This window comes from Choloepus didactylus, chromosome X (genome assembly GCF_015220235.1).
Source record: "Choloepus didactylus isolate mChoDid1 chromosome X, mChoDid1.pri, whole genome shotgun sequence".
NCBI classification, from domain to species: domain Eukaryota; kingdom Metazoa; phylum Chordata; class Mammalia; order Pilosa; family Megalonychidae; genus Choloepus; species Choloepus didactylus.
Window position 1 is genome coordinate 192,814,785 of NC_051334.1, and position 13,072 is coordinate 192,827,856.

A 13,072-nucleotide genomic window follows, 5' to 3' on the forward strand; every position below is an offset into this window, starting at 1 on the left:
AATAGCGATGTGACAACATGTTAAGGTTGGTGGATTGAGCTATTGGGGGAGGGGCGTCAGGGTATGATGGAATTCTTTGTATGGGGTTAGTATTGTTTTTGCAACTGTTCCTATAACTTTTAATTTATTTCAAAATAAAAAAAAATAGGTAATTCCAATTCCAGGCCATAGAAATAAAAGGAAGATCTCCAATTCAGTATAGGAAATGGCATAACTTTAATGTCAAAATCTAATGAAGATAGGACAAAGAAAGGAAACTGCACATCAGTCTGACTTACTCATTATAGATGAGGGTACTTGGAGAAAATGAAAGGCTGCATTCGGAGATGGGTGAGTGTTCGGCACAAAACACCACCCAGGAATGGGCAGCTGGAACTGCAGATGAGCATAGAGGGGAGCAGCCTTCCATGCCCCGGGCACCCTCCTTGGTACCTGGTGTGAGTGATAGTGCTTCACAGACCCGTGTCCAAGAACCCCCATGCCAGGGGCTCCCCTTGCTGTTGGAGCAGACAGATGATTGCAGAATGGGGTAGCTTTCCATGCCCCATGCAGCCATCTTTGCAGCTGGCTGGGAGACAACCCTTCACAGTGCTATGGCCAAGAATGTCCTTGAGGAAATTCAGGATTTGGTGGGCTTGTGACAGTGTCTACTCTTCCTCCACAGAAGACCACAGTGGGCACAGCCTAGAGGCCAGGGTGCCCCATGGAAGTGCCAGGAACTCTGCCCCAATCCCAGGAATCCATGGGCACCCACCAGAGAGGGACTGTGTGGCATTTGAGCTAGGGATGAGACACACAGCTCTACAGCCCCAGAGTGCTCCACCCGCAGCTCTGTGAATGGCCAGGACCACTGTCCTGGAGCAGACTCCCTGCCAAACTGCACAGGGCATTCCCCCACCCACAGGGCTGGTGGTCCACAGTGCACACAGAAAACTGGTGCACTGATTGGATCTCCACATGGTTTGGACACCCACTTGCTGCGTAGACGAAGTTGGGGATTACTGGCCTGAGGGTAAGAGGTGGCTCAAGAGAGCCATCTGATGGTAGGTCTGGAGAAGTGCACTCCACCAAGCTGTAGCTGTGCCAAATTATGGATAAATGTTCAAATAATCCTGCATATCCTAAAAGAACCCGATCAAGATAAGCAAATACCAGAAGGCCAAAAACAACAGAAAATTATAAAGCATATGAAGAAACCAGAAGATATGCATAACCCAACCATCCAAATTAAAATGCCAGAGGAGATTTTAATCAGAACTTGGAGTAATTAATCAAAGAAATAATCACAAGCCATCAACGTCATGGTCCAGAATATAAAGGACATGAAGAAGAACCTAGAAGAGCATAAAGAAGAATTTGCAAGAGTAAATAAAAAAATAGCAGCTCTTATGGAAATAGAAGATTGTGTTGATCAAATTAAAAAGATTCTTGAGACACATAGCACCAGATATAAAGAGGTATAGGAAGGAATTAGTGAACTCAAGGATAGCATGATGGAAAGTGAAAGCACAAAAGAATGAATGATGAAAAAATAAAAAACTTTGAAATAAATCTCAGGGAAATGATGGACAACATGAAGCACACAAATATAAGAATCATTGGTATCCAAGAAGGAGGAGAAGGGTAAAGGGCTAGAAAGACTATTCAAGGAAATTGTTGGAGAAAACTTCCAAACCCTTAAAAAAGACATAAATATGCAAATGAAAGAAGCCCAATGAACCACAAATAGAATAAATCCAAATAGACCCACTCCGAGACATATACTAATCAGATTGTCAAATGCTGAAGAGGAGAAAGTCCTGAAAGTAGCAAGAGAGAAGTGATTCACTATATACAAGGGAAACAACAAAAGACTAAGTACTGACTACTCAGTGGGCACCATGGAGGTGAGAAGGCAGTGGTATGACATATTTAAGGTTCTGCAAGAGAAAAATTGCCAGCCAAGAATTCTTTATCCGGCAAAGCTCTCCTTCAAAATTGCAGGAGATTTTTAAAAATTTTCACAGGCAAACAAATGCTGAGAGAATTTGAGAACAAGAGATCCTATCCTACAAGAAATACTAAAGGAACTCTTCTGGATGAGAAAAAAAGAAAGGAGAGAGAGGTCTGGAGAACGGCACATAACTGAAGAGTTTTAGTAAGAGTACCTTAAAGGAAATAAAGGGGGGGGAGAATACATCTGAGAAATAAAAACTGAACAATAGGATGGCTGATTAAAAAACTGCCTTCACAGTAATAACATTGAATGTGAATGGATTAAACTCCCCATTTAAAAGATATAGATTGGCAGATTGGATTAAAAAATGTGAACCAACAATATGTTGCTTATAAGAGACTCATCTTAGACCCAGAGACACAAAGAAATTGAAAGTGAAAGGATGGAAAAACAATATTCCATACAAGCTACAGCCAAAAGAAAGCAGGGGTAGCAATATTAATTTCAGATAAAATAGCCTTTAAATGAAAGGATTCATAAGAGACAAAGAAGGGCACTATATAGTAATAAAAGGGAAAATGCAACAAGAAGAAATAACAATCATAAATGTTTATGCACCCAATGAGGGTCCCCAAAGTACATGAGACAAACATTGGCAAAACTGAAAGAATTAGATGTTTCCACAATAATTGTGGGAGACCTCGATACATCACTCAGAAAATCCAAGATGGAAGATGAGGAGAGACAGAGCAAAATACTTCTCCGTGAAAAACTAGGTAAAAGAAAGAAAGTGCTCCAGAATAGCAGTTCCAGGGTTCAACTGAAGAGACACTCAAGAAAAAGATTCCATTATCAGTAGCAACTTTAAAAAAATCAAGTACCTAGGAATACACTTAACCAAGGATGTAAAAGACCTCTACACAGAAAATTACATAACTTTACTAAAAGAAATAGAAGTGGACCTAAGAAGATGGGAAATAGTCCATGTTCATGGATAAGAAGGCTAAATGTCATTAAGATGTCAATTCTATCCAAACTCATCTACAGATTCAATGCAATTCCAATCAAAATTCCAACCTACTTTTTACACTTGGAAAAGTTAGTTATCAAATTTATTTGGAAGGGAAAGATGCCTCGAATTGCTAAAAATATTCTAACACAAAAAAAAAAAAACGAAGTGGGAGGACTTATACTCCCTGACTTTGAAGCTTATTATAAAGCCACAGTAGTCAAAACAGCATGGTACCAGCACAAAGGTAGATATATTGATCAATGGAATCGAATTGAGGATTCAGAAATAGACCCCCAGAACTACTGTCAACTGGTTTTTGATAAGGCCCACAAAACCACTGAACTGGGACATAACAGTCTGTTCAACAAATGGGGCTGGGAGAGCTGGATATCCATATCCAAAAGAATGAAAGAGGACCCCTGCCTCACACCCTACACAAAAATTAACTCAAAATGGATTAAAGACCTCAGTATAAGAGATAGTACCATAAAACTCCTAGAAGATAATGTAGGGAAACATCTTCAAGACCTTGTGTTAGGAAGTCACCTCTTAGACCTTACACCCAAAGCACAAGCAACAAAACAATAAATAGATAAATGGGAGAGGCAGCCAACTCAATAAGAAAAAATATTTGGAAGTCATGTATCTGACAAAAGACTGATATCTTACGTATATAAAGAAATCCTACAACTCAATGACAGTAGTGCAAACAGCCCAATTATAAAATGGGCAAAAGTTATGAAAAGTCATTTCTCTGAAGAGGAAATACAAATGGCTATAAAACACATGAAAAAATGTTCATCTTCACTAGCTAGGGAGAGGCAAATCAAGACTACAATGAGATATCATCTCACACAAATAAGAATGCTGCCATTAAACAAACAGGAAACTACAAATGCTGGAGAGGACATGGAGAAATTGGAACTTTTATTCATTGCTGGTGGGACTGTATAATGGTTCAGCCACTCTGGAGGACAGTTTGGCAGTTCCTCAGAAAACTAGATATCAAGTGTTCTAGTTTGCTAATACTGCCAGAATGCAAAACCCAGAAATGGATTGGCTTTTATAAAAGGGGGGTTATTTGGTTACAAATTTACAGTCTTAAGGCCATAGAGTGTCCATCAACAAAGGGTACCTTCACTGGAGGATGGCCAATGGTGTCCCGAAAACCTCTGTTAGCTGGGAAGGCATGTGGCTGGCGTCTGCTCCAAAGTTCTGATTTCAAAATAACTTTCTCCCAGGACATTCCTCTCTAGGATGCAGTTCCTCAAAAATGTCACTCTTAGTTGCTCTTGGGGTGTTTGTCCTCTGTTAGCTTCTCCAGAGCAAGAGTTTGCTTTCAACGGCCATCGTCAAACTGTCTCTCATCTGCAGCTACTCTCTCAGCTTCTGTGCATTCTTCAAAGTGTCCCTCTTGGCTGTAGCTCCTATTCAAAATGTCATTCTCAGCTGCACTGAGTTCCTTCTGTTTGTCAGCTCATTTATATGGCTCCAGTGATTTAATTTAGACCCACCCTGAATGGGTGGGCCAACACCTCCATGGAAATTATCCAATCAGTGTCACCACCCACAGTTGGGTGGGGTGCATCTCCATGGAAACACTCAAAGAATTACAATCTAATTAACACTGATAGGTCTGCCCACACAAGATTACATCAAAGATAATGGTGTTTGGGGGACATAATACATTCAAACCGGCACATTGAGTTACCTACAATCTGGCAATTTCACTTCTTGCTGTATACCCAGAAGATCTGAAAGCAGTGACACGAACAGATATTTGCACACTGATGTTCATAGTGGCATTGTTCACAATTGCCAAGAGATGGAAACAATCCAGATGTCCTTCAACAGATGAGTGGATAAACAAATGTGGTATATACACACAATGGAATACTATGCAGCGCTAAGAAGGAAAGAGGTCATGAAACGTATGACAACACGGATGAAACTTGAAGACATAATGCTAAGTGAAAGAATCCAGACACAAAAGGAGAGATATTATGTTATGCTAATGTGAGCTCTTTGATAAGTGTAAAATCAGTGTCTTATAATGTAGACTATAGGGAACCTAGAGATAGTCAGAACTTAGTGAAGGGGGAACAATAATCTAATATGTACAAATGTGATAAAGAGTGTGATCTTAATGGTATGGGACTGGTCAGGAGTGACTATGGTTCGTTAATGGGATTATAAGTATTAGTGACGTATTGAAGGGGAACATGTTTGTAAATGGTTGTTTAAAGGTATGTAACCCACAGAGTAGCACCACAAACCTAAATAAGTGTTAGCATGATATACTTACAAGGTATGACACTGGTGCAGAGGGTTAACAACAGAGTGGTATGGAAAAACTACCCATTACATATTAATGACTATATTTAGTAGGAAAATTGTATGAACTCTACACTAATACTAGAGATGAATACTTATCAGCTGATAAGAGCTCTGGGGCGAATTATGTTATGATAATTGTTTAAATTTGAGAGTGATGAGGATTGTACAAGTAAGTGAAGATAATATAAGAAACTGACTGTTTATCTTGGGATAGAATATATATTAAGTCAAGTTAGGAACTCACTACTTAATAAACCAAGCCCTTTACTTGAAGCTTGCTCTTTCAAAATTTAGGGCTGTAAATAGGAGGCTGAGCCCTCCTATAATTATGCCTAAGAGGCACCTCCAGGGAGCCTCTTTATTGCTCAGATGTATCCTTTCTCTCTCTAAGCCCAACTCTGCAAATAAATTCATTAACCTCCCCACATGAGGGACATGACTCCCAGGGGAATGAATCTCCCTGGGGATGTGGGACATGATCCCCAGGAATGAGCCTGGCCCTGTCAGTGAGGGATTGAAAATGCCTACTTGACAAAAGGGAGGAAAAAGAAAGGAAAAAAGCTGAGTTCACAGTGGCTGAGAGATCCCAAATAGAGTCTAGAGTCTATCCTGGAGGTTTCTCTTATGCAAGCTCCAGCTAGACATCCCAAATGGCCACAGTATACCATGTCCTTAATAAAAGTAGTCCCCAAATACCTAGGTCCCTACCTGAGATTCTATAAAATACTCAGAAACTTTTTTTATTTTTCAGAAACTTAAATCCACTAGTGTTCCTATGCCAGACAAGTCCTAAAACCCAGAGGCAAAAGCCTCTTTAAGATCAACTAGCAGATGTGGCCCCTTTTCCCATATTGTTGACAGTCCCTTTCAATATGAACAAGTTAGGGTGCTCACTGCCTAGACACCCCTGAAGATGGAGAAAGAGATTAAATGAGAGGAAGGGGTAGCATCAAACAAGATAAGATTTAACAAAGGTCTATGAATACTGAAACTTCATATAATTATATATATATATTTGGATACTGGGGTGTTGGAATAGCTGGGAGGAGGTAAATGACATGGTGGAACTGTAGCCTATAGCATCCTTTGGGATTTGTTCTATAGCTGCTCATTGAATTGTGCCTTGAAGGTCTTCACCTTTCTGAATATATCTTATATTGCATAATAAGGAAAGAACTGAAACTATGGAACTGTAACCCATAATAATTTTTGAAATTACCTATATGACTGCTTGTTGAGCTGTACATCAAGAGATGACACCATTCTGTATGTACATTATATTCTACAATAATGGAAATGGCTGAAATTTGTGGAACTGTGAACCATGACATTTTTTGAGATTTACTCTCTAACTACTTGTGAAATCGTACTTTGAAAGTTATCACTGTTATGTATATATGTTCAAGTTCACAATAAAAAAAATAAAAAAAGTTGTGAGTCACCAACATATACATAGTAGGTTGAGAATAAAGAGAATAATGATAGGTCCAGAATTGAAAGTGTCAAGAATTGAGAAAAACAAAGTGCAAACAATGGATCAGGAATAAGTGTAGCATCGGACCTCTAAACAATAATACTGAAAACTAGAAGACAGTACATCAACCTGTTAAAAATTCTTGGTGAAAATCTTTTCCAATCTAGAATTCTGTACTTAGACAAACTCTCAACCAAATGCAAGAGAGAGACAGACATTTTCGGATCCCTTAAATCTCAAAAAATTTACCTATCATGGACCTTTGCTCAGGAACCTCCTAGAGGGTGTGCTCCAGCATTATTTATTCTCTTCATAACCCTAATTCTGTGAAACAGAGAGCTGAAGCGTCGTTTATCCCCATTTTACAAATAAGGAATGAGGTTAAGTTGCTTAATCAAGGTTGCACAACTGTTCTAGTTTGCTAATGCTGCAGAATGCAAAACACCAGAGATGGATAGGCTTTTATAAAACGGGGGTTTATTTGGCTACACAGTTACAGTCTTAAGGCCACAAAGCGTCCAAGGTAACACCTCAGCAATCGGGTACCCTCACCGGAGGATGGCCAATGGCGTCCGGAAAACCTCTGCTAGCTAGGAAGGCAGCTGGCGTCTGCTCCAAAGCTCCGGCCTCAAAACGGCTTTCTCCCAGGACGTTCCTCTCTAGCAAGCTTGCTTCTCTCCAAAACATCACTCCCAGCTGCACTCCGTCCCCTCCCCCCCCTCCAGTCAGCTCATTTATATAGCTCCACCGATCAAGGCCCACCCCGAATGGGCGGGGCCACACCTCCATGGGAACATCTCATCAGAATCATCTCCCACAGCTGGGTGGGGCACATTCCAAGCAAATCCAACCAGCACCAAAAACGTCTGCCCCACACAAGACCACAAAGATAATGGCATTTGGGGACACAATACATTCAAACCGGCACAACAACTAATGCACAGCTTGGTGGGGCTCAGAATTCAAGACTTCTGCCCCTTACCCCAGTGCCCTTTTGACAAGGCTGCATCCCCTTACCCACCACCATGGGGAGTACTAAGTTTTTTTCTGTATAAACTGTTAAAATAGTTTAAAAGAAAATGCATTCATTCAAGTCACGTTATTTATGGAAAACTGCTTCTACTGAATTGTTTCTATGCATTCTCATACTTTGTCAGTGGGGAGTTTAAATTTGACATTATCTATCAAAACGAAGATGAAACATTTAATTTGGTGATGATAGTAACTTAATCACATATCAGAAGCAGTCAGTGGTCTTTTTATAGCATTGTTCTGTGATTCCTACCTATTATCTCTTACCTGTTCATAAGCATAAACACTGCCTCAAAAGCTATAATGTGATTAGATGTTTAAATTGTACATGTGTCATTCCCAAAACTTGGCTGATTTACAAATCCTATTTTAGATCTAACACGAAGTGGATTCCACCTCCAGAGATGGAAATTACTAATGGAATGAACTGGCAGTTGAATACCTGCACCTGCACATCAACCATCTGGAATCCTATTTCAGTTCCTCCTGTTCCCTACATGGTAACATTTGTACTGTAGTATTTAGTTTTTGATATAAAACATAGAAACTTGTATCAAGGAAGTAGGTAGAGCAAGAACTGTTTTATTTTTAATCATCTTTAATGTGTTGCACTAACATTTGTAGTAATGTGTTAAACTAACTTTTCCACATATTAAAATGTGAAAATTCAAATTTAGGACTTCTGTAAGGTCTACAGTTCTGTTTCCATTTCAGAATCTACAGTTCCACTATTTTGCTCCACATTTACTGGGCATCTGTTAGGTACCAGGCATTGTGCTGAGTGGTAAAGATACAGAATTAAATAGGAACTAGGCTCTGCTCCCAAGGATGTGTAAGGATACATAGGCATGTCATAAAATAAAGGCATTAAATATTGTGAGAAGATATAATAGAGGGCTATTGGTTAATTTTGTAAAGGAGTTGAACCTGATGTAAAAGGGAGATGAGGTGAATTGCCAGTCACTAGTTGACAAATGGTGCAAGGGCATTCCAAGCAGAGGGAAGAGTGTGAACAATGGTAGGAAACTGTGGGTATACAAGGAGCTGTAAGTTGTTTAAAATGGCTGTGGCATAATATATGAGGTAGACACAGCAAGAGAGGTGAAAAAAAGACCATCTCTTATAGGAATGTGTATAGGTATTTGGACTTTATGTTATTTGGCAGTAGGGAGCCAAAGCTATAACATGATCGTGTTTTCATTTTTGAAACATTAGTCTGGTAGAGTTTGAAAGATGACTAGTAGGTAAATAAGATGGAAACTGGAGACGTCAGAATTCTATTCAAGTCGCCCAGGCTAGAGATCTAGAGTGGTCTGGTCTAGCATGGTGGCAGTGGAAATGGAAAGAGGGATTTGAGAGATCTGCAAATAAATTTGGTAGGACTTGCTAATAGGCTGAAAGTTGAAATATAGGTCCCCAACAAATTATCTGTAATTCTAAAATCCAAAATCTCTGGAAAACAGTTTTTTTAAATGTTTGCAACAAACCCTTTTAGCTGCAAAACATTACCTGAACTCCAAAGAGGCTGTAGTCATTATTTATCCCACTAAGTGCAAATATTCATACATGATCACATTTGCATTTTCTGCAGAAATATTAATATGTTTGTATATAGAAGCCTATTCCAGTCCTCCTGAGGTGTTTTATAATATCTTGTATGTGTAGTTTCTAAATTGTATTTCTAAAGTACAAAATATTCTGAATTCCAAAACACATCTGGCTCCAAGGATTTAAAATAAGGTGTTGTGGACCTGTGCCATTTTTGTATGATTTTTAAAAAAACTTCCTTGATCCAATGACGCAACAAACTGCATTTTAACTGTTGTGTATATAGGGACTTTGTTTTCCTAATATCCCATTGCAATGCATTCTGGGAATGAGAAATTTGATAAGATTTCAGAAGAAGAAAGAAGTCCTTTTGAAACATAATGAGGAAAGATGTGGCTGTGCTGCTGCAGTTGATTTGAGAACACAGGGAAATTTGAAGAAATTGGATGCTTGGGAAGTAGAGGACATAGATGACTAAGAAACTAGAAAGGCTATAGGAAGGTGTTCTAGTTTGCTAATGCTGTGGGAATGCAAAACACCAGAGATGGATTGGCTTTTATAAAAGGGGGTTTATTCAGTTACACAGTTGCAGTCTTAAGGCCATAAAGTGTCCAAGGTAACACATCAGCAATCGGGTACCTTCACTGGAGGATGGCCAATGGCGTCCGGAAAACCTTTGTTAGCTGGGAAGGCACATAGCTGGTGTCTGCTCCAAAGTTCCGGTTTCAAAATGGCTTTCTCCCAGGACGTTCCTCTCTAGGCTGCAGTTCCTCAAAAATGTCACTCTTAGTTGCACTTGGGATATTTGTCCCCTCTCACTTCTCTGGAGCAAGAGTCTGCTTTCAACGGCTGTCTTCAAACATATTAGATATCAATGAGAAGAAGAAAGGAGGAAGAAAACAAAGAAGAATATTCTGTGGCACAAAGACATAGACCATTAAATCAACACCCCCACCCCCACCCCAGTCTTCAGGATGGATATGGAAATTGGAAAGCAATGAAGATGCTCTGGGGGTATTATGAACACAGTGGCGATAAAGTTCTCCCTTGATGGAATTTTCTAAACCGTTATTACACTTTGTTCTTATTATTAGAGAAGTTGTGGGTTTACAGAACATTCAGGCATAAAATACAGGATTCCCATATACCACGCTATTATTAACACCTTGCATTGGTGTGGTACATTTGCTACAATTGATGAAAGCACATTTTTATAAGTGTACTATTAATTAAAGTCCATGGTTTAACGTAGGGTTCCCTGTTTGTGTAGTATAGTTCCATGGATTTTTGTTTTAATTTTTAATTCTATTACCATATATAAAACATAACATTTTCCCTTTTAATCACTTCCAGATATACAATTCAGTGCTGTTAATTACTTTCACAACGTTGTGCTACCATCACCACCATCCAGTATTGAAATATTTCCATCATTCCAAAAGGGAACTCTGTACATTTTAAGTTGTAACTCTCTATTCCCTATCCCCACTTTTTAATTCTCGAGTTTGATGTTTGTATGACTCACTTGTGGATCTTGTTAAGTTGCATGTTCTAATCATCAGGTCTGGGGTGGGGATTGAGAATCTTCATTTCTAACAAGCTGCAGGTGATGTTGATGCTTCTGGTCCATGGACCAGTCTTTGAATGGCAAGATGCCAGTTCACTTGCCTGGCTTTCTTTTGGGTCTTAACCCTGATTTTTGGAGGTGTCCACCCTAAATGACAAGTGCCTGGTAATACACACAGGGTACCAGCAGCAAGAATAGACATTATTCCTGAGACAGTTACCAATTTTAACTCAGATGATATATCGGGACAGAGAGAATTTTGATAGCAAAATTAGGAATACTTTGGGAAGGATCAGAAAGACTTATATTAAAGATTTATTTTTGCCTCTTTGTTCAAGTCATTCTGACCAATCACTAGCATTCTGGGTATGTCCAAGGTCAGAGAATACTATCTATCACCTTATATCATCTAGAAGAAGACAAAGAGGCTAAGACAGAGATTAAAGTTATGACTGGTATGGGCAAGTGGACTAAATCAGGGTTGAGAGCCAGGTATAATTTGATGATGTGCTGATAGCACTAAATATATTACTCTGCTTTTCATCTGCTGTGATGAAGGCCAAATTGTGTTCATTTTCTACATTATCTCACACATCTGAATATTGTCATAACCAAAGACTAAAAGTGAACACTGAGAAATGAAGACAATTGTATTTATTGGAGGTGGTGAGAATGTGGTTGATATTTTTGTTTCATTCTGTTTGTCTGTTAGTTATTATGTTATTTATGAAGTATAAAAAAGAGCCATAGCTCTTTCTTAGCTAAGTTGCCATTTTTCTCAGGTGTAAAATGTTGTCCAAGCAACTCCCCATTACTCAGGGAATTTGAGCTACTGTGAACTCTGCTCTGGCTTCCAAAACAGGATACCAATAATTGGAAGCCCTTAAATCTAAATCTTCCATTTTCAAGGAAAGATCATTGTCCTGGATATAAAAGGTTTCTTATGAATTTATTCTCAATATTAAATATATAGAGGAGTATTTTCTGTGTCTTGTAATATCCCTTATTAAATATTAGTAGAAAATGTATTATATACTAACTGACATTTTTCTTCAAGGTACCACCTCCAATGGCCTATCCAGTGATTTCACAGCAAATGCCTTTGTATGGAATGGTAAGATAAACTCCTCTTAAGATATTAAGAATGGGAAATATGGTTAAAACTCCCAATGGTTTGCATTAACAGGAAAAAAAATATAGAAAATTTTAAATGGAAGGTAATCCATCCATGCCCTTTCCTTGCGTCTTTTGAATATATTTTAAAAGCTCATCAGGTCACTGCCCATCCCTCACTTCTTTCACCCAGAAAATTCCTACACGTAATTTCACATTTAATCTTTTTTTAAAATTTTATCCAAGAAATTTAATGTAAAACCCCATCTCTAAAATACAAGCTCAAAAATAATACACACATACACATCAAAAATTATCTCATGCTATTCAATGCAGGTGAAATATTGAAGGACAATGTTTCACAAGTGACTAGTGGGTCATCTTAATTTGTATCTATATGTAGGTATTTATATGTATCTATAATGACATAAAATAAAGGAAATACATTATAATGTAACTTTGCCCAATTTCAGCCAAATTTAAAAACGAAGTAAACACTATGTGTAAAATTAAGAATTAGCTTCATCTTCAATTAGCTTTGTCTTTAAAATTTAGGAAACTCAGTTTATTGCATATAAAAATTCAAATTTCTGGGAAGAACTAAATATTTATTTTGATTTTCAGTATGAATCCTCTTGAAACCAACTTGAAAATCAAATAAGAAGATTGATTGTTTTCTTTGATCCCTATGTAGAAAATGGGTTTATGCAGTCAACCACTTTTAACCAGAATACATTTAATAGGGACATGCACCTGTCAGATATTATATTTCAAACTCAATTTGTAGGTATATCTATAAGCTTTATTCCTTTAACTATTAAATTATTTTAAGGTGCATCAGGAATTTTTAATGCAATTTTATTGAGATATATTCACATACCATAAATCATCCAAAGTGTACAACAGTTGTTCACAGTATCATCATATAGCTTTGTATTCATCACCACAATCAGTTTCTGAAATTTTCATTATGACAAAAGTAATAAAAATAGGAGGCAGGGCAAGATGGCGGAGTGGTGAGGAGCAGAATTTCGTCTCTCCCCTAGAGCAGCT

The 13,072-nt window shown here is 38.3% G+C and overlaps 1 protein-coding gene across 1 annotated transcript in view; it reads left to right on the plus strand.

Moving 5' to 3' along the window:
* LOC119522554 (phosphatidylinositol-binding clathrin assembly protein-like) overlaps positions 1–13,072 on the plus strand; it is an 80,943-nt gene that overhangs the window by 45,280 nt on the left and 22,591 nt on the right. Inside the window, exons 12-13 of the mRNA XM_037820965.1 lie at positions 8,165–8,291; positions 11,964–12,020. Of these exons, the coding sequence (XP_037676893.1) occupies positions 8,165–8,291; positions 11,964–12,020 (184 nt within the window). The remainder of the gene's footprint in view (positions 1–8,164; positions 8,292–11,963; positions 12,021–13,072) is intronic.